The sequence below is a fragment of the Petaurus breviceps genome, unplaced genomic scaffold (genome assembly GCF_028583685.1).
Source record: "Petaurus breviceps papuanus isolate PSGF00001 unplaced genomic scaffold, PetGlider_PUasm1.0 185, whole genome shotgun sequence".
NCBI lineage: Eukaryota > Metazoa > Chordata > Mammalia > Diprotodontia > Petauridae > Petaurus > Petaurus breviceps.
Genome location: NW_027185797.1, coordinates 2,771,144 through 2,793,125, shown reverse-complemented (window position 1 = coordinate 2,793,125; position 21,982 = coordinate 2,771,144). Strand labels below are relative to the sequence as shown.

Here is a 21,982-nt window from a genome sequence, read left to right as displayed (position 1 = left end):
GAAGTCACATAAATTAAATATTTACCTAGACATCTCTAGGGGATTGCAAATATATGAGGGATATGAAAAGATGTGCCTTGTAGATGAGCACTTAATAAATGTTGGTAGAATTGTATTGCTAAAAAGGACCTTTTGGAGGAGAGTTAAAAAATGCACATTTTGGTAATTGTGCATATTTGAATTTGCTCTGAGGTCTAATTCCGATATCCTTTAAGGGATAAGGAAATACTATACCCAAATTTACTGTGAAAATGCCATTAGAAGATTCATATCATAGTATTTGAAAATTAGCAATTTCTGATTTCATTTTAGCACAACAGTAATTCAGACTGAGGGAGCTAGGTTTCGTGGATAGAGCACTTGGCCTACAGTAAGGAAGATCTGAGTTCAAATGTGGCCTCAGGCATTTTTTACTAGCTGTGTGACCTTGGACAAGTCACTTAACCTGTTTGCCTCAAGCCACTGGAAAAGGAAATGGCAAACCATTCTAGCATCTTTGCCAAGAAAACCCCAGACAGTAGGATCCACAGGGTCACAAGAGTCAGATGTGACTGAAGAACTGCACGACAATACACGAACTACAAACTGAAGAACTGGAGCCACTGGACAGTTCCTCTGATGTGATCTCAAAACAACGCCAAGTATGGGAAATAAGAGAAGACGGCAGGTCAGAGATTTCCTACCAGAAGTCACTTATTCCAGCACCCATGAGCACAGGCTTCCCTGCTCCCCAGCTCTGGGCCTGGCCCTGGCTGGCCCCCTGCAGCTCCTCTTAGGTGTTTCCATCCCACTCACGCAGGCAGAAGCTCTTTGGTTTTGCTCCACATGCATTCCCAACACTTGGCATGCGACCCCGCACACAGCTGCTCAATCAAGGAAACCAAAGAAGACCAAGTATAGCAGGTGAGCTCAATGTCAATTTTCAGGCTTGTTAATTTGATTTCAATTCTAGAGTTTTGAAATTCTGGGTATTAAATGTTCTTAGGACAAGAGAGTGGCATTCAGAGCCAAGAGAACAGCTTTCTTGGTCACGGGACGGAAGAAACTCCCTCTGCCAATGCAGACAGGCCACCATTTCTGCAGTATGTGAAGTGACTTTTGCAGGACCACACAGCCAGAATGAGTTAGGAGCAGGCCTTGAACCCAAGTTTTCCTGTCTTGAGGCTGCCTTCCAAACCACTCCTCTTCTACCTTCCCTTGGTAATCACATGTATCTATAGAGCCTTACAAAGTATTTTTCTCCCAACAGCTCTACAAGGTATATATGAGAAACTGAGGCCTGCAAAGGACAAATGATTCATCCCTGCTCACCCTGTTAGTAAATGTTATGGCCAGGACTTAAAACTGCCTACTTTAAGGAGACTTGATAGAAAAGCTAGTCTTTTGAAAACAGGAGAGATAAAGGTGATGGCATATATGTATGTTAAATCCTGAGCTGATAGCTTAGTATGGAAAATGAAAAACTATGCTTTCTGATTTTTAGTTCCTTAGATTTATGAAACAGAAAAAAAATACCCTGCATGCTGATGATGGAGGAACCATTTTTGTATTCTACACAGCAATAGGAATGGGAATGGGAATTGAGAAGCTGACCTTCCACTGCTCAATGTTGAGGACAAGGAGAAACAGACGCTATTTTAATATTTTTTAGGCAGACTTGGGACAAAGGATGAGAATGGGCCAACATGGGTCATGTGACCCTACAAAGGTCATATGAATGAGGCAAGTCTGCAAGGCTTTGCTGTATAAACAAAGCCTTCCAGACTATTTTTGATGTGACCTCTGCCATTTGGAGCTCATTGTGGCACATGGTCTAAAGCTCTTTTCTAAAAATCTGCTTTCCAGAGGAGCCACAAACTGTGGAGTAGAGTCCCTCCCCTCAGTACACCTCTTGCTCGTTGGTCTGCATTCTCGCTCACCCACTTCTTCCTCTAATCCCTCCTTCTGTGTCTCAGTGACCACCATGTTGTGACAGAGTTTGAGATCTGGTCACCCTGGGCCCCTCGGCCCTTTGCTCCTCGATCTCATTCTAGACAGCAGCGTCTTGGCCTTCGGCCTGGGCCAGCACCAGACACTAGGGTGCCTCACCTGGGCCAGCACCGGTGTCCACAGCCAGCTTCGCCAGCTGCTCTTTCAGCTTTTTCACTTCTGCTTGAAGCTGGCTCACGTTTCCTTGCGTGTCTTCATTTACCACAGCCTGAGGCAAAAAAGGGAAAATGGACAAAGATAATGAAAATCATTCTTCTGTTACAGTTTCCCAAGTTAATCTGGCCACTGAACTTCAAATACAATGATGAAGCTTATAAATATTGGGGAGGACAAGGGACTTGAAATGCTCCCAGTGAAAAAGAACATTTTGAAAGAAAATAAGCCTATTTCCATGTTAAAAGACTGCTGTGTTATGCATACATATGCATTTGATTTTTAATATTTTTAGGCATCAGGGTTCTTAATTAACCATTCACACTGCATAGTTTTACATTCAAATTTGTATATGATGTAGAATAACAAAAAGTAATTCTATCCCATGTATAAACAGCAACAAAATACCCAGAATAAAAATGCAGGGACTTCAATGACCTTAAAGATCATCTGATACCAGTATCTCACTGCTAAGGAAACGAAAGCCTCATCAAGAAGTGACTTACCCAAAGTCATTAATCACTCATAGAAATACAGGCACAGGAACGAAGGGGTCTGGGCACTTAGTGATCTGGGACTCGAGGCCCAGACCGGTGCTGCTTCTATTATCAACTAGTCAAAAAGTACTTACTAAGTACCAAGGTGCCAGATGCTGGAGTGACACATGCTAATAGTGACATAGTCCTTGCCCTCACAGTGCTTACATTTTATCAAGAGGGTACAACATGAACTATATCCACTTCTCTATATTTATACAAAATACAAAGTGAACTGTGTATGCCTGCAAATATATGCAGGGGGCACCAGTAGGGGAACCTCTCTCAAAGAGAGTCCTGGGACTTCACAGGAGCGAGGATGGAGAACATTCTAGGAATGAAAAACAGTCTGTAAAGGCCCAGAACTGGGCGATTCAGGGTCTCAACATCTCAACAAGCACCGCAGGACAAAACTAACAAGGGACCTAAATACCATCTTTTGGTCCAGAGCTCTTGGAGTGACCTGGGAGGCTGCTTACTCCACATTTCCTGAGTCTACTTTCAATTTTGATTTGGGATTCTTAGGTTCTTAGAGCAAACTCCCTCTTTTTTCTCCTCTCTCAATTTTTCCTCCTGCAGAGAGGTAAAAGTCATATGGAGTTCCTGCCCTAGGTACCTAGGCCTAGAGCAAGTCTGGGGCTACAGGCTCCTTCAAGGAAAGTCTTTTAAAAATAGGTTCCTCATCTCACTGGAGATCCTTTCCTCACAGCCTGCCTCCTGATAGGTTTTTATTTCCCTTCTTCTAAGCTGGTCCCTTTTCTATGGAGTACTTACTTGTTTCAGTACTTCAAGAATCATGATTTTTTCAGTGTGGGTACAATCTCTCCACCAACACAGACTATACCCCTCAAACACCTTGTCAGATGGCTTTTGTGAGTTCCCGTGGCTGAAAATTTTCACCATCCTACAGTCAATTTTCTTTGAAAATTGTATGAAAATTTGTATGAAATTTGCCACCAGGCCCAGGCTCACAGCTTTTCTGGCTTGGTAGCAGCTTATATTCCACTGGCTGAGCCTTTAAGATTCCAGAATTATTTTCCTCCACACTGAGGCACTGGAGGTCTTCTGGGGAGAATTCTTCACTTGCTTGTTAATCAAGGTGCATACTGTCCTTGCGGCAGTTGTGGATGCTGACTGCAACTCCACTGGTGGGGTTACCTCCTCATGGTGAGTGGTTACTTACCTCTTACTTAAGTTAACCTCTACCCTGATTGGGAACTGGCAAAGGATCCCTCTCATAGGGGAGACAATTTGCACAGAGGGCTGCAAAAAGAATAAGAGAGGAGTCCTCCTCTGGTCTTCAGTGGTTCCTAGGTATCCCATTGCTTGCTCTTGCTGAGTTTAAGCCACTAGAGCAAGAAGAACCATATCACAGGATACTCAAAACCATGGAAAGGTACTATAGAATTGGACTGTTTTAGAAAAAGAAAAGAGTATAATCTGCCAACTAAGCCAATAAGCTTGACTTGTTCCTGGTGAAATCCTGCACCATATTATTAAAGAGGATGAAAGTTAAATACCCAGAATAGGAAACAGTAATTACCAATGGCCATCATAATTTGATCATGAATATTCCATGCCAGATTAACCTAATCTCCTTTTTAAAAAATCATCGTTTGAGATTAGGAAATAAGGATGCTATGGATACAGTTATCCAGATTACAGCAGAATATTTGACAAAGTTTCTTGTGCTATTCTTATGCACAAGATAAAGAGATGTGCAGGTGTATCAGATGTATTTAGAACTGAAAATGTCTGGATCCTAAAAGGGCTGATTAATGGCTCTGTATCAACCTGGGAGCATCTCTTTAGTGGAATATCCCTGGAGTCTGTACTTAGTCTTGCATTGTTTAACATTTTTATCAATGGTTTGGATTAAGGTAGAGATGGCATGTCTACGCTATCTGCAGATGACACAAAGCTATAAGTTCTAGTTTTCAGCCAAGTCTGAAGCCTGCAGAGAAACAAGCAAGGCAGGAATCCCAGGCCAAAGGGGTCCCTGCAGTTGGGTTACTCAGAAGCAGCACAGCTTCCTAGTTGCCTGACAGTAGCTCAGTCACAGTCTCCTGGAGCTTCCAACCAGGGACAAGCCAACAGGAGCTTAGGCACACCCAGACCCGGGTCAGAGCTCAGACCATGTAGACAGAAATCAGACTTGACCCTGGGGAGCACTGATAGTTTGTAGGTCCCCAATATGAGCTGTCCCTGAGACTCTGTAGTAACACAACTACAGAATAGCCAAGAAGGCAGCAGCAGAACAAGAAATGTACCTGGCCCTGACATAAAAAGTCTCAAGTCAGAAGGTAGGCTAGAAAAATGAATAAACAAAATGTCCCACCATAAAAAGCTATTCTGGTGACAGAGACACTCAACCTATAAACCCAGGAGAAGAGAATGACTCAAAATACCTACAGACAAAACTTCAAAGAAAAAACAGCGTAGGCATAGATTCAACTACAATTCAAACATGAGTTGGACTAGACAGCCTTTAAGGTTCTTGATATCTCTGAGATGATGTAAGGATAATTTAGGAAATTTAGCCTCAAAGTACCAGTTATACTTAAGCTTAACTTCTTCCTGAAAGAGAAAACAAAACAATCTTCCTATAGCCATGCCCCACAAAATAGCTCCTAACCATAAAAACTATCCAAGTAGAGTAGAGAGTGTGCCCTGAGGTTCAATTCTGACTGTTGCTTTTTATATATGCTTTTCCCCATCTGAATATGAGCTTTTTGAAGGCAGTCAATGTCTTTCTTTTTGCTTTTATCTGTATCCTTTGTGATCAGCACAGTTGCCTGGCATACTGTAAATGCTTAATAAAATGCTTACTTGATTTGACCATAAAATAAATGGCCAGCATTTCATTTTTATGGCATTTAGTGAACTAATTTTTCTTTATTTCACTGGTAATAAAAGATACTCATAAAAATATTTACCTTGTTTTTAATCAGCTTAGCTCTCTGAGCAAAGTTAAGAGTTGAGAGAGTTTCTCCAAAACATTTGGACCCAGGGTGGACATTTGCAATTATGGCTGTTTTGGCATTACCTCCAAGAGAATCCTGTTTAGTAATATAAATTATTAGTTAAAAAGAGTCAGACAGTAATTCTCCCCTATAGTAAACATATAACTGGCAAACAGAATAAGAAAGAGTTGTTTCCATGACTAATTCATTTAGTGTAACTTTTAAAATATGGTCAACAGACTTTGCACTTTACCCGTAGTAAGAAAGTAAGTTTGGAGTCCCGATAGCACACATGTCTCTGTTTTCCATTACCAACGTCTACGAGTGCTGTAATCACTTGACCCAGGCAGCTCAATGATCGATTTATATTACCTGCTTCCTAAATCACAAGAGAAAAAGAGGAAATGCTTAGTTTAGCACCGGCTACTTGTTTTGTAACTAATACAATAACAAATAGCAGTAGCTGAAACTCTGACTTGCAAGTGACAAAGAACAACAGTACTGGCAATGACTTTCTTTTATTGTTCCTTTCTTAAAAATTTAATTTATTTTTAGTTTTCAATATTAACTCCCATAAGTTTTAAATTTTCTTCCTCTCCATCCCCAAGATGGCATGCAATCTGATATAGGCTCTATCCATACATTCCTATTTTCACATTAGTTATGCTGTATAGAAGAATTATAACGAATGGGAGAAACCATGAGAAAAAAAAAAACAAAACAACAACAAAAGAAAACAGTCTGCTTCGCTCTGCATTCACACTCCATAGCTCCTTCTCTGGATGTGGACAGCATTTTCCATCATGGGTCCTTTGGAACTGTTTTAGATCTTTGCATTGCTGAGAAGAGTTAAGTTTATCAAAATCAGTCATCGCATACTATGGCTCTTACTGTGTACAATGTTCTCTGGTTCTGTTCACTTCACTCAGCATCAGTTCATATAAATCTTTCCAGGCTTTTCTGAAATCTGCTGGCTCCTCATTTCTTATAGCACAATGGTATTCCATCACATTCATATTCCATAACTTGTTCAGCAATTCCCCAGCTGATGGGCATCCCCTCAATTTCCAGTTCTTGGCCACAACAAAAATAGCTACTATAAATATTTTTGTAATTTGGGTCCTTTCCCCATTTTTATGATCTCTTTGGGATACAGTCCTAGAAGTAGTATTGGCAATGATCTTCTTAAAAACAACAACAAAAGAGAAAGCTTGACCACACTAATCTTTTCCTACATTTACCTTTTGTTCAATTTTTATTACTTAAAGGAAAGCAAGGAAACATTTTGGTTGTTCAGTCATTTTTTAGTTGTGTCTCACTCTTTATGACCCCATTTAGGGCTTTATTGGCAAAGATACTGGAGAGGTTTGTCATTTCCTTCTCCAAGTCATTTTACAGATGAGGAAACTGAGGCAAACAGGGTCAAGGAACTTGCCCAGGGTCATACAACTAGCTAGTGTTTGAGGCCAGATTTGAATTCAGGAAGATGAATCTTCCCTACTCCAGGTTTGGTACTCTACGCACTATGGCGCCACCTAACCATCCAAGGAAACATACTGGATTTAATTTTTTAAAATACAGTGGACCCCAGTATAATAAATGACTTTTGGAGACAGGATGAATACATGCCTATCAGGTTGTTCTGTGTGGAGTTGTTTCAATAATTTGATTTGAAATAATTGAGTTTTGAAAGGAATATATCAGAAAGCAACATATGTTGGGGCTGGTGACCTTTTGTTTGCATTGCTGTCCTCAGTGGAAGTATGAGCTTTAGGAGAAGGTAAGGAAGGAAATGAGAGGGTCCAGACAGGGTGGCAGATGATTCCTTTACTTAGATCCTCTATAACCTGGGTTCATCCCATCTATCCAAACTCTCTTCCCACTTCTCTCTAAAGTAAAGCCTCTCTTCTAACCAGGATGGATTATGGTCTCACCATTTTCTGAAAATACCATGCCCATTGTACCATCCATATAGTTACCTTGATCTGGGATAAGCTCTTATCTAAATCCTACCTAGTGTTCAGGTGTTGCCCAAGTCTGCCTCCCTCCATGAAGAATTTCTGAACAATTCTTGGCCAATCTGATGTTTCCCTTTTCTAAACCACTTCTCAGTTACAGAACCAACTACGGCACTTGAAAAATTGAAACATCAAAGTAATCACTGACATTCTGTTTGCCCAGTAAGAGAGTATAAGCTCCTCAAAAGCATGTGTAGTACTTTTTAGCCTTTAGCCCAGTCCTACAGTAGGAGGTCAAATAGTCAAGATCCAATGAAGATCCCACACTGAATTCTTACCTTCAATCTCAAACCTTCTGTATGTGTATCTTTTTGTCTTTCGGATCCAGCTAAGTCTACCAGGTTGAGCTGGGAGGACCGAATATTGACAACATCATTGCTTTTCTCCATTGATTCTACTGTAATTGTAAAGACAGCATGAGACCTGGAAGACTCTCTATTCATAGATGTAGCTGCCACACGTCTATTTCGCCATCCCCCAGATAATACCTAGGAAGAAAGAAAGGTATCAAAAAAATCAGCAATAGGTACTTCCAAGAAATAGAAACTGATTTTGCTAAGCAAGAACTTGAGAACAACTTTATTTTAATAAGAAAATAAGGGATGGCTCCAAGAAAGTGTATCTACACATATACATACACACTCATTTATATAATAAATGTTTCAACTCTAGAACAGGGCAGAGAAACATACTACTTCCATCTTAATTTCACTAGGCCTTCTAGTCAAATGCCAAGTGGTTTATCAGGCATGGTACTGTACTCTACAACTTTTAAAGTTCCTTCTATCCTCTACTCTTCTGTCTTGCTTTTAAAGTCTTTCATAGCCCAGATCCAATCTATCTTTCTAATCTTATCATACATTACTCCCCTTTCTGTACTCTATAGTCCAGCTCAATTGGACTTCCCTCTGTGTTCTTCCAACCCATGTCTCAGCATCTTTGCATTCATTCTAATAAGAGAAGGCAACACCAAGGATGGTTCAGCTGCAAGGCAGATGTAAAGGCCCAGTCATCTTCAGGTTCAGTGGCAAAGCAGAGAGTAATGGATCCTCTTTAGTATCTCCACTGATAAACACCACAACCATTTCTGATGCTGAACCACCTGGCAGTGCTAAAGACTTTGGTGCTGACAATTTCTTTTTTAGGTCATCTGGGGCTATGGCTGCTAAGGAGTAAAGAGGTGGCTGCACCTGCAGGGCAGTCAACAAGTAGCATCTCCAACAAGGCTGACCCCCTGGATAATGGCTGTTAGGGCTGAGCTACCCAGGGATCTAATGCCTCCTCTTAATAAGCCACAAGACACATGTTTCCTTTTTACCTAGTTGGCTTATATGTATGTCAACCATAAAAAGTTACTGTATCAGACAGGAATAAAATGTATATACCCTACAGATCACAGACTATTTTAATCAACAAGCATGAGTTAGGCACCTACTATGTTGCTAGGGCCTGTTTTAAGTCCTGGGGATAAAAAAAAAAAATCCCTGCCCTCCAGGAACTCATGGTCTAACAGGGGAGGGACAACAGGCAAATGACTGAGTGGAAATAAAATGACATACATGATGCAAAAATGTAATACACCAAAGGCAGGAGGAAAACGTTCTGAAAGAAGTATGACAGTTTGGGTAAAACACAAGAGTATGTGAGGTGTAGTGTCCGGCCAAATCAACGTCAAGCTGAGAAGGGCAACACATGCCCAACAGGGGCTTGGCACTACTGGACCTCTGCCATCAGCTTCTCTCTTCTGGAAGCCCTGGGGCCCCCAGAATTAAAACGGTACTCTGGCTGGGTAGCTCCGTAACCTCCCGTGTCCTTGACACTAGGACTCCGAACACAGCATTGGCCTCTGTGGCTGCCCTGCTGTATCACTCATATATACTGATAGCCTAGAAACCACTGAAATTCATAGTTTTTTTTAGATTAACTAAAGTCTGTACATATTTCCCTCATTTTATACTGGGATACTTGGAAACTGCATTATATATTAATCTCTATTAAGTTTAATCTTATTAGATGGATTAAAGAGCAAACAGATAAGGAAATGCTTCAAAACAATTACTTTTAAAAGAATGGCTGAAATAGCCAATGATGATAATGTTAATAAAAGGTTGAAAGAAATATTTGCCAGAATCACATTACTATAAGGACAACTGAGTTTACTGTATGAGAATTTTGGCAGTCAGACTCCTCAGGGAATCAATAAGGATAAAAATACTCAATATTAAATATTTAAATAACATTTTACCACCAAAAAAGTTTATTTCTTCATGCAAAGGTGAAACCTATGAAAAGTTATATTTTCCTCTTTTTCATATGTACATTCTCTAGTACTCCTTTACAAAATATTTATCAGTTTTATTTTTGGCACTTTTACTTCTACCAAGTGTGTGCCTCAACTACATGGGAATGCTGCCCAAACACCAAATAACACAAGACATTACCTGATAGGCTTCAGCAGCAGATGTTACCACCTGTTCAACAGCACCAACAACACAGACACCCTTCTTGATATGTTCCCTTAATAACAGCCCAGTAGAGGCAGAATCCAAGAGATCAAATATCTGCTCATTGTAAATTTCAATGAATGAGCACTTACAAAGGAAAGTCTTTCCAGCACCAGCCTGGAAAATAGCATTTTACATGGATATATCATTTTCACAAAAGCACTTCTCTAGCACAGCTGCAATCCTGATAATCATATCTTACAGTCACTTCATAAGGCCATCTTTCTTGTGACAGTTAACAAAATACAAAAAGCACAAGAGACTATGTTTTTTCTGCCCCCCACATCTATACTAGTTACACATTTTCTATATTTTATAAAACATATCTATTTTTCTAACAAATGTCTAACATATAGATATAGATAAACATACACATATTTCAACTACTACACAGTGCTTAGTTTCAGTGACAGTCAAGTGGCAGTTGCTGGACTGAGTACTACCTGCCAAATGTAAGGGGACAGAGCACATGGTAAGAGTCATAGGTTTAAAGTCCATGTTCAATGGGCACCACAACTTTGGATTCACTAAAGCAGAACCCCAAAACGAGAGAAGACACAGGCTGAGAGAAAGGGCCCTAGGAGAACCGAGCCCTCTACGGACTGTGCTGGAAGCCCACAAACAACTCCTGCTGGGAGGTCTCAATACTGTAGTGAGGATGCCTGCCCAAAGGCGGGGGGGAAATGGGTCTATGCATGGCACACAGCAATACAGCATGGTAAAGCGAGGCTGGGCACAGGGCAAACAAAAATATTTTGAGAATATCATTTCATTTGAGAAGTGTGAGACTAAAGTAATTATTTCCTCCTTTTTCACTGACTTGCAGGTAGGATTTATTTTTACAAATAATCAAATTAAAGCCACGTGTAACTATGATGAATACAATTCCTTTCTCTTTCCTCGAGAACTGAGTTCTGTATATCATGCTACTAATATATTATTGCCCTTCTCCCCACTCATGTTTTCATCATGTTCTTATATATAGCATCACTTTTACATTCTAATATGCTCAAAATCTTATATCCTGTGCCTCTTAACTTAAAAATAAAATTTACCTTCTCCTTTTCACGATCAATTAAAAAAAAGAGATATTCAAAACTTCTGGGAATTACTCCTCTAAGGTTATGTGTGAAATTATCAGACTCAGATGGTCCTAAAGAAAATAAAATTTGAAAAGGTTCATAAAATCATCAAGTATTTGTTTGTTTTTTTGGAGGGCAATTGGGGCTAAGTGACTTGCCCAAAGTCACACGGCTAGTAAATGTGTTAAGTGTCTGAGGCTGGATTTGAACTCAGGTCCTCCTGACTCCAGGGCCAGTGCTCTATTCACTGCGCCACCTAGCCGCCCCATTTTTTAAATTTTTTTTTTGCCTCTTTTTGGGGGGGGGCCTGAAAAAAGGAACAACATGACGTAACTAAAGGAAAATGGATAGTAAGTGTGTCAAGTGTCTGAGGCTGGATTTGAAATCAGGTCCTCCTGACTCCATGGCCGGTGCTCTATTCACTGCGCCACCTAGCTGACCCCAAGTATTTGTTTTTATAGCACTAGACTATTTCACAAGACTGAAAAAAATCAACACATTACTGAAAATAAAACAAATTTTACCTACAAATCTATTTCCTTCCAGGTCAGTGGTTTTTCCAATGAGATATTTTACATTGCCTTCTATTTTTTCATTTGTTTGGATCTGTTTAATAGTATCTTGATTTCTCATCAAGTCACTAGCTTCCATTTGCTCCAATTGAATTCTGAAGGAGTGATTCTCTTCAGTGAGCTTTTGAGATTCTTTTTCCATCTGGCAAATTCAGCTTTTTAAGGCATTCTATTCCTCATCGCCTTTTTGAGCCTCTTTTGCCATTTGAGTTAGTCTATTTTTTAAGGTGTTATTTTCCTCAGTCAGGCTGTTGACTCTCATTTTGTAATTTTCTTGCATCATTCACATTTCTCTTCCCAATACTTTCTCCACTTCTCTTATTTGCTTCTTAAGGTCCTCTATGGCCTGTAACCAGCTTGTATTTTTCTTGGAAGCTTTTGGTGCAAGAGTTCTGACTTCACTGTCTTCCTCCTGTTCGTTCCATGCTTTGATCCTTTTTGTCCCCAAAATAGGAGTCTAATGTTGGATTGCTTTGCTTGGTTTGCTTCCTTTGCCTGGTGATGTTGCCACTCAACTACTTGACTTTTGGGCTTTTTTGCAACAGTAGGACTCTGCTACCAGACAGGGGAGATTTATAGCCAATGCTGGCGTTTTCTTAACTGTCAAAGGTGGTGCCCTCTCTGAAGCCTCCACACACTCTGGCAAGCTGGTCACACACCCCAGGACCTCCGCCCTAAACCACAATCCAAATCCAAGCAGGTTAAAGCAAGAGTGATTACCCCTCAGACTGGTTGCTTGGTCCCCCTACACTCTGCAGGCCAGAAGCTGAAGCTGCCATGTGGGGGTGGCTATATGGCCGTGGCTCCTCAGCAGCTTCTCACCCCTGGGGAAGAGGCTGACGCACTCCCAACTGTTGGATCCCCAAATCCACACTGCACTGATCTCTCACTTTGTCCTTAGCATCTATGTGTTGATAATTCTGGAAACGGCCATAGCTACTGGTGATCTGGAGTCCCTCCAGCCAGCAGCTGGTCAGGTCCACCCTGGGGCTAAAACCTTGGTATGGGGCTGGGCTTGGCTCCCAGAGCACTGTGCTGGCCGATCCCTGCCAGCCTGCTGGGCTGTCCTCAGCAGGAGGTTAGCTTTTTTGTGTCATTTTGTGGGTTCTGTAGCTCCAAAGTTTGTTCAGAGTCCCCTTTTACATGAATTGGGGGAGGTGGAAGCTGGAGCCCAGCAGAAGTCCTGTTTCTACTCCGCCATCTTGACTCCGCCCACCTACAAATCGATTTCCTTATTTATTCTTTAGCATAAGGTTAACTTTAAAAATTTGTAGAAAATCTAAATTACACCCCAAAGCAAAGGTGTAACAGAGGACCCATAGAGACTAATCTAAGTCATTTCTTTAATAGTTTTAAAGATTTATCAGTTCTTTGCTATATAGTTCTTTGTTCTATCTCCTAACAGCAACAGATCACCAAATAGTTGACTTTTTTCAGTCACAGCAAAAGGATATCTCCTGGAAAACATGTGGGGAGGTGCTCTGGTGGTCTGGCCTTATTGGGGTTGAATACCTATTCTCTGACCATAAAACTTCTCCAGAAAGGCAGAACTTAGCAGATTGCCATCACTTTGTCATAGCCTTCAAGATCCCAGGGCTACCAGGGCACCTAGGTGGCTCAGTGAATAGAGCACCAACCCTGGAGTCAGGAGGACTTGAGTTCAAATTCAGCCTCGGACACTTAACACATACTAGCCATGTGACCTTGGGCAAGTCACTTAACCCAAATTGCCTTGCTTTCCCTCCTCCAAACAAAACAAAACAAAAACCAACAAAGATCCCAGGGCTACCTCCACATCATGAGGAGGAATTGAACTATCATATTCCTGTGTTATGTTAACAGAGAAAAAGAATCACAGGCACCGGATTTGACAATTTACTGTGGAAAAAAAATCAAGCAACAGAAACAACACCTGAAGATGTCAAAAGGCTATGCAGGAGAGCAGGAAAGGGCAAACATTTATTCTTTAGCATAAGGTTAACTTTAAAAATTTGTAGAAAATCTAAATTACACCCCAAAGCAAAGCTGTAACAGAGGACCCATAGAGACTAATCTAAGTCATTTCTTTAATAGTTTTAAAGATTTATCAGTTCTTTGCTATATAGTTCTTTGTTCTATCTCCTAAACTGGGTACCTGCTGCATAACAGAGAAAGACTGCAGATAAACAAGATCTTCAAGAGAAAATTATTTAAATTCTACTTTAAAAAGGTAACAGCCTCCAAGTTAACAACAGCAATCTAAGAGCCCGAGAAGTCATCTCAGACATTGATCAGTGTACCAGCGGCCAAAAAGGCAGAGAAAACATTCAGGAAAGGGGAGGACAGACATGGCTACAGTATAAAGCTTAATTTTTATTAAATTATGTCACTGGTAAGAGATCAATTTAAGATGAAGCTTAAATATTATTTTATACAGTGAGTGGCACATAAAACTAATGTAGTTCATCACCCCTCAAAAGTGGGTATAAGCTGGAAACTCTCGAGATAAATTTTGCGATGTTCCCATATTCTGAGGCTGATAACAAATAAACTGTTTCTTCCCAGAAAACATCCCTGGATTCCAATTTCAAACAGCAACAACAAAACAACCTGAGCTGGAGAAACCACTGTCTGATCCAGGAGAATTTTTATTTACTTACCCATCATAGTAAATGTTTTTCCTGAGCCAGTTTGTCCACTAGAAAAGACAAAATTAAAAATATATATATATTTAAAAGACTACTTAGAAAGCATGCCCACTTCCTTTTAATGATATCTATCAAATACATAATTTTTTTTCAGAGCTAAGTGTTCCTTACAACCCACTAAATCCTTTCACTTAAGACTTTGGAACTCAGAGGGATACAAATACCTTCTCTTTCTCTTCAGCTCTTATTAAGTCTAATAAGAACAATTAAGGATGGAGAAAAAAAGGTCTATATACATGAACTTAACTCAGAGAGAAAACTCAATTCACTCAGCAATTCTAATAGTAAAAAGTATAATTCTTACACTTTTCCATTTTTCTTTCTTTTTTTTTTTCCTTTTTGGAGGGGTAGGGGAGGGCAATTGGTGTTAAGTGACTTGCCCAAGGTCACACAGTGTCAAGTGTCTGAGGCCAGATTCAAACCAGGTCTTCTTGACTACTGTGCCACCTAGCTGCCCCTACACTTTTCCATCTTGATGAATAAATAATTTAGTTATATAGCATGAATACTGGTTGCACAGTATTATAGTTTCCTGCAGCTGGAACATTTATTTTTCTGAGTTATCTGCACTAGGTACCATTGAAAGCCTTTAAAAAAAAAGCTATTATATACTGTGCAAGCTAAGCATCACAATTAATGATGGCAATCTACAAAGATAATAGTCTTGAAAAGAAAATATTTCAAGCTACTATGTTTTGATTTGAAATTAATTTTTAAAAATTCTACTACCAAAAATATTCCCTAAAATCATTACTCTCTCCTGGGAAAACAACATTAGAAAAGTATTATCTGCCTCATTGCCCAGGAAAGGAAATTTAATTCTCTTGAATAAATTACTTCACTTTTTATAGGAGGATGAGTGAATAGCAAAAGTGAATCTTCCTTGTACAACGTGTAAAACATGACAACTGTTATTTATCATGTTTTTTTATTTTTTCTCATTTGGGCCATTTAAAGAACCGTAATAAAGACATAAATTCAAGAGACCTTAAAATACCATGTACAATTCATGACATTCTTTGTCACAATTCCCCCTGGTAGAATAAAAAAGTTTGTCAGATGCTGCAGAAATAGTGCTTTGCTACTGAATGCTGAAAACCTACATAGACATTTTATGTACACTTCTGGAACAAATTACTTTGCAGCTGTACTAACATTTACCTACAAAGTTACACTTTGTTATGCTAATCCCATAAACTACTTGTCATTTTTGACATCAGGATTGCATGAGAAAAATGAGAAAAATTTCTCAAAATACTACAAAAAAAAATCATCCTATAATTTCATTAATGTTGCTAGTAACTTTTTTTTACATCTTATATAAATTAAATTAAACTTACTATGCAAAGATGGTCCCATTGTAACCATTCATGCAGGATTCAACAATACTTTTGGCCACACTTGAGAATACTGATTCCTGTGAATTAAATACCAAAATGTGTTGTTACAATTTTATAATTTAAAATGCACAGCATTCTGTAATGATATTTACAAAGCAAACCTATTTTAGGTTTGAGGAAAATTTTCTCATTAACTTACATAGTGATGTGGTAGATAGACTGCCGGTGTCAACAAGGCTTCGGCTCAAACCCTGACTCTGACCAAACAGCTGTGTGACCACTGACAAATCACCTGACCTCCCTGTGATGTGTGAAATCTGGAGTAGACATCTCCTAGAGTTGTCGTGAGCCTCAAATAGCTAAGTACTTTGTAAATGTTTAATACAAAACAAATATCAGTTATTATTACTCCAATTCAGTTAATGCTTATTTGTATTTTAACTCATCACATGTACGTGATAAGTAACAAAATAGTATTTATTTTAAAACGGTCTATAAATCAGTCTTTTCATTAAGCCAGACTGGACTTTCCCCCAAGTAGCATAGTGGCAGTTCTTCTTTCCCATAACTGACTTTTGGCAATTAAGTATGACAATCATCAGGCAGAAAAGTAAAGCAGACTAGGTAGTTTCAGTAAAAGTTTTCATGAAAGAAGAGAATCAAATTATTTATCAAAATTATTTCTCTGTATTACTTGCAAATTAAAATTTATTTTTCTATTTCACATTACTCCTGGTAACAGAGAGCAAAAGGTAATCACTAAGACCAAGACCTGGAAAAACTCCAAAAAATGTGGAACAAAACTACTGGACTTTCATATACATAGAAAGGCTCTCCTTTTCAGATTACCTGAGTGGTGTCCATATCTGCAACATGATCAAATGTGAAGATCTTAGGCTCGGGTTTAGAATGCAGACGGAGGGTATTGGAGGTGAGCACTGATAAGCACATGCCAGGATGTTCTCCATCATTTAGTGTGGGCCCCTCTGTAGGCGGACGGACTCTTATAAAAACTTTGATGACATCACCCTCATTACTAGGGGAAAACAAATATTTAAAGACAAAGTCTACTAAAGATGAGTTTCTAGTTAAAAGATACTTAAACATATCAATTCTAATTTACCTGAAATTTTTCCATTCAACAAATCAACCTCAACACCAATCTATCTTATCCATTCTCTTTCTGCTCCTCCCACAAATAACTATAAGGTTCTACTTTAAGTTACAGGATTCTCATTTCCAGAAGCTCCAAGTATTTCTCAAAAGCTCATTTTGGCATAACCTCAAGAGAATATCACATTACTGTCCACAAAGATTAGATTAAATTATAGATTTGAAGTAATTTGCCCCAAATCCCAGTTAACCATGGAAAAAAGAACAAGGAATAGGAACGAGAGCTCATCATTTCACATTTATATGGCCCTTGAGTTTCCAAAATGCTTCCCTCATAAGAACCCTGTGGGGCAAGCAGTATAAGTATCACTACTGTCTTTTATAATGAAGAAATGGAGGGTCAGAGAAATTCAATAGTATGCCTGTGGTCATGCAGCTATTACCGTGTTTCCCCGATAATAAGACACTGTCTTATTATTTTTTGGACAGAAAAACACCAGAGGGCTTATTTTCAGGGGAGGGCTTATTTTAATGAACATTGACAGCAATTTTAATAAACAGGTAAATGTGAACAAAAAAATGTACCTTTATTCAATAAGTAGCAATCTCAATAGGGCTTATTTTCGGGGGAGGGCTTATTATCGGGGAAACACGGTAGGTATAAGACCCAGGATACTAATTGATGTCTCTTAATTTGAAGCCTATTCCTTTCATTAAGGCCCTACAGACTCTCCAGTCTATGCTGCCTTTTGGCTCAAGAACACATTTCCATATCATCTTCAAAATGCCATCAAAGAAGTTTTTCTTACCTTACTTGGTTAGATTGAGATGGTGTTACGGCACGTAAGCTATCTAGGAAACAAGATAGGAAAATATCATTAAATGTGAATTAAAAAGGTACCAAAGGACATTCAGATATTGACATTTTTTTTATTCTTACCTCCCCAACAATTAACAGATGAAATAGTGACATTGATATGATGAAATTAAAAATGATCTTGACTTTTCAATTAAGGAAGTGACATATATTCTCAATTAAAAGTGATTTTTGAAAGTAGAAAGTGCCACATAACAAAACTTCAGCTACCTCAGACTCATACTTCTAGCAATCAACTCCTAAGTATATGGATAGCTCTAGACTCAAGCACAGATTTAAAATAACCAGTTTTTGACAGCAAAGTTGTACTTTCTGGGTTTTCTAAGTAACAAAAACAGAAGCAGAAGATGGCTATGATTATGCTCACATCCAGAAAAAAAAGTCTTTTTCTGGATGTTTTTTGGAGGGGGGAAGGCAGGGTAATTGGGGTTAATTGATTTGACCAAGGTCACATGGCTATTAAGTATTAAGTGTCTAAGGTGGGATTTGAACTCAGGTCCTCCTGACTCCAGGACCAGTGCTCTATTCACTGTGCCACCTTTTTTTCTTCCTTTAGAGGAGGAAAAAACAACTATACATTTCTTGGTGTATTCAATACTCCTGCCTATGAAGTTGTAGAACTTTGTAATACAGAAGAAATGAACTGTCCTATAACTGTAGCAGCGAGTTTGACTTAAAACTTTGTGACCCATTTAAGTGATCTATATGAGCATTACAGAGACTGCATGGCCAAGTGAATAGAGGACAGGAAGAAATGGATCCAAATCCTACCTCAGGAAGGATAGTAAGTAGCTGTGCGACCAATAGCAAATTACTTAGCCTCTCAGCACCACAGACAGCATTCTAGGACCAAAAGGACTGGTGAGGTGCTGATCCATACTGGGGTAGTTTCTACATGGGGAGGGGGTACTTTATACATATTACAGATCCAAAATGAGGTGGGGAAAAAAGAAAGAAAATAACAAGGGTTAAAAATACTGTATGTTGTCTTAGCCTAGGTACAGAAATAAAAACCCACTTCTAGTTTTGCCTGGTCTTATGAAACTATGACATTTCCCACAAACCAGGTATTTTAAAGATAGCACCTTCATATACTTCAACCAAAACATATAGCAATAGACTGAATGCAAAAGCAGAAATAAGAATTTGTCTTCTATTAAGCCAAATGTTAAGATATGCAAAAATATGTAAAACAAAGCCACTCTTCCTACTAAACTTGTCTTGGAGAACATTTTCATTAAACGTGTTATTTATGTTAACGCAATGGGCTTGTCATTTTAAATGGATTCATATTTAAAACATTTATCAATTTTAATTTCTAAATTGTAAATATCGATAGATACGATTCACATAAGCAAAAGCTCTTGGAGGTTCTTAATAATTTTCGAGTGTAAGTGGGTCCTGAGACTAAAAAGTTTGAAAACCACTAGTCTAGCTTGCCGAGTGAATAAAGCGTTCATTACGTTTAACAACTATTTTTAAAAGTCTACTTTGTTTCTGTTTGTTTCCTCATCCCTCAAAGCGAAAAACGGTTCCCCCAACCTACGGGGGAGGAGACCAGGGGTGGCCTAGTTTTCGGAGGTCACAGACTTAGGGGTGAGGGACCTAAGAGTCTCGTAGCTTCACTGCGGCACTTTTTCCGAGGCAGAATTCACACCCAGGACCCAGCTTTCCAGCTTTAAGGCTGGAAGGGAGCTGGCAGACCACGAGGTTCAAGCCCTGGTGCGGTTATAGGCTAAGCACTATATATCAGACAGTGTCACGCAATGTCACAGTGTTAATTACAAAGTAATTAACGGGCCGGCCATAGTTGGAGGTGGGCCCCTCCTCCCAGGCTTCCCCGCCTGCCCCCGGGGGCTTCTGGTCCACAGGGCCTACATCCCCCAGTGGGGGTCGGGGCCCCGGCAGCTACCACCGTAGGACCCCTCCCCCACAAACACGTACGCACTCATTCACTCGCTCACTCACCTTTGACACCGGGTGCCATGACGCTCCCGCTCCCTAAACGTAAACCCCAACCCCAGCCCCAAAAAGGAGCGGCAACCTCTAGTGCGAGCAAAATGGCGGTGTGTTTGAATTTGGCGCTAGGCGGCCGGAAAGGGGCGGAGCGAGTCCGCCTCTGGAAGCCGCTACGGGAGCCGCCATGGAAGGAGCGGAAGTCAGCGGAACGATGGAGGGCCCCTATCACGTGTCGGGGAAATAGCGTCACAGATCAGGAGTCCTTAGCCCCACCCCCGGCTACGGAGGCCGAGGTGGGAAGAAATGTACTCTCGCTTCCGGGAGACGGGTAAGATCCGGGGCCCCTTTGCCTTTCTCCCATCCCCGGGCACTTCCTCTCAGAGTAACCATGAGCAAGCGGAATCAGGTGTCCTACGTGCGTCCGCCGGAGCCCGCGTTCCTGTCCCGCTTCAAGCAGAAGGTCGGCTATAAGGAAGGGCCCACCGTAGAAACCAAGGTGAGGAGGAACTTGTCCCGCCCCTCGAGTTGCTTAGGAAACCCCGCCCGGTCCCCTTTACTTCCGGTTGTTGCTGCGCTCTACGGGCCGCCGGCTGGGTCAGACCAGGCCTAGTGGGCTGCGGCGGAGCTGGGTCCCACAGCGGAGCGGGGCGCTCTGTCCTGGAGCGGGAGCAGCGGGGGGAGGGGGAGACTGGAGTTCAGATCTTCCCTCCGAAACTTATTGTCTGGGTAGCCGTGGGCAGGTCCCTTCATCTGCGCCTGCCTCAGTTTCTTCTTCTGTAAAACAGGAATAGAATAGCAACTGCCTCCCCCAGGCTTGTGAGGCCCAGAAGCGATCACGTGTGCAAGGAATCTTGCAGTTTAAAAAATGTTACATAAAATTTAGTTACTGTGGCAGGTATTCTTATTTGGACGGGTCCCTCTCCTCTTAGTAAAAGCAACAGCAATAAAGAATAAATAAGTAAACAAGCAAATATTTGTAAATAAATTGACAAATAAAATAGCTATAAAACAACAATTTTTATATAAAGTAGCTCGCATTCCTATGACACTTTAAGGTTTGCAGAACGCCTTACAATTACTGCCTTAGAAGGGTCAGGTGATGTTGTTATCCCCATTCCACGGATAAGGAAGCAGAGGCCCACAGACAGAGGTTGAGTGACTTAGCCAGAGTCACATATCTGGTAAGGGTCAGAGGTTGGATTTGAACTCAGGTCTAGAATTCTGACTCCTGGCCCACTTAGCCACCTTCTTGGGGGGTGATGGGAGTGGGGTGGGGTGGGGGCGGGGGCGGTGTCCTTGGAGGGAAGGGGGACCAGTTATTGTGTAGCTTAAAGTGTTGTGTGGAGGGTTTGAGAAGCTAATCGACCTGCCCATGGTTATATGGCTGATTTGGGTCGAATACTGAGTCAGAGCTGTGACTAGTTTGTTTTGCCCAGCCGGCAGCAAAAATAAATAAAAAAAAAAACTGCTCTCAAATTAACTTTTTTGGGAAAATTTAGTTAGAAAGTTGAGAGACTGGAACCCAGGACATCAAGGTTAGGCTAGATGTCCTCTTAAGAGTGTTTTGGGTCTACATCGAAGGCCCTCTAACAGTGAAGCCTTTGAGGAAATGCAGTCAGGTGGGGCTCTGGGGGATTCAGTCTTTGAGGCCACTGGGTCTTGACCAGTTGAGTTCACACCAAAAAGGGTGACTCTCCTAAGCACAAAATTCACATAATCCTTTATTAACCAAGACCCAGACGTTTAATATGAGGAGAACATGATAGAGAATTAGGTGAGCTTCGTGAAAGCAGCTATGCTAGTTCTTTAAGGCATGGAGGGGGTTTGGATCTTGAAGGCTACAACTTACTGGACCACAGGTAACTTGGAAAGGTCTAGTGCAGGCCGGGCCACGCTGTTGTCTCATGACCAGTTTAGCTAAATACTGAGAGGCTTGTCCCTGTCAGCTTGACTGCCAGGTGTTTGAATTTTGGGGACGCGGTCACTAATGAACACTAGCTACTAAGAAAGAAAAAGGGCTACTGCTCCAATACCTCCATTTTATAAAGAAGGAAAAAAAAGACTCAGATTATGTAACTTGTCCGTGATCTCACCGGTATTTTTTATGTCAGCTAAGCCCAGCATTCATCTACGTCGTTCTGCAGCCTCAGTCAGAGATGGGGGTGTGTTGGTGAAGCTGTCCCTTCCGT

The 21,982-nt window shown here is 40.6% G+C and overlaps 2 protein-coding genes across 3 annotated transcripts in view; one reads left to right on the top strand and one right to left on the bottom strand.

Moving 5' to 3' along the window:
• KIF15 (kinesin family member 15) overlaps nucleotides 1–19,961 on the bottom strand; it is a 63,946-nt gene extending 43,985 nt beyond the window's left edge. The window contains exons 1-11 of the mRNA XM_069088331.1: nucleotides 19,803–19,961; nucleotides 17,767–17,809; nucleotides 16,694–16,880; nucleotides 15,845–15,921; nucleotides 14,457–14,494; nucleotides 11,219–11,316; nucleotides 10,101–10,280; nucleotides 7,938–8,147; nucleotides 5,895–6,020; nucleotides 5,615–5,737; nucleotides 2,089–2,197 (exon numbers count right to left, since the gene is read on the bottom strand). Coding sequence (XP_068944432.1) covers nucleotides 2,089–2,197; nucleotides 5,615–5,737; nucleotides 5,895–6,020; nucleotides 7,938–8,147; nucleotides 10,101–10,280; nucleotides 11,219–11,316; nucleotides 14,457–14,494; nucleotides 15,845–15,921; nucleotides 16,694–16,880; nucleotides 17,767–17,809; nucleotides 19,803–19,821 — 1,210 coding nt within the window. The 5' untranslated portion in view covers nucleotides 19,822–19,961. The remainder of the gene's footprint in view (nucleotides 1–2,088; nucleotides 2,198–5,614; nucleotides 5,738–5,894; nucleotides 6,021–7,937; nucleotides 8,148–10,100; nucleotides 10,281–11,218; nucleotides 11,317–14,456; nucleotides 14,495–15,844; nucleotides 15,922–16,693; nucleotides 16,881–17,766; nucleotides 17,810–19,802) is intronic.
• A 75-nt stretch (nucleotides 19,962–20,036) lies between these two features.
• KIAA1143 (KIAA1143 ortholog) overlaps nucleotides 20,037–21,982 on the top strand; it is a 51,396-nt gene continuing 49,450 nt past the window's right edge. Inside the window, exon 1 of one of the 2 annotated variants that reach the window (XM_069088333.1) lies at nucleotides 20,037–20,289. In XM_069088333.1, the coding sequence (XP_068944434.1) occupies nucleotides 20,182–20,289 (108 nt within the window). In that variant the 5' untranslated portion in view covers nucleotides 20,037–20,181. The remainder of the gene's footprint in view (nucleotides 20,290–21,982) is intronic. The other variant, XM_069088332.1, reaches the window with a different exon arrangement.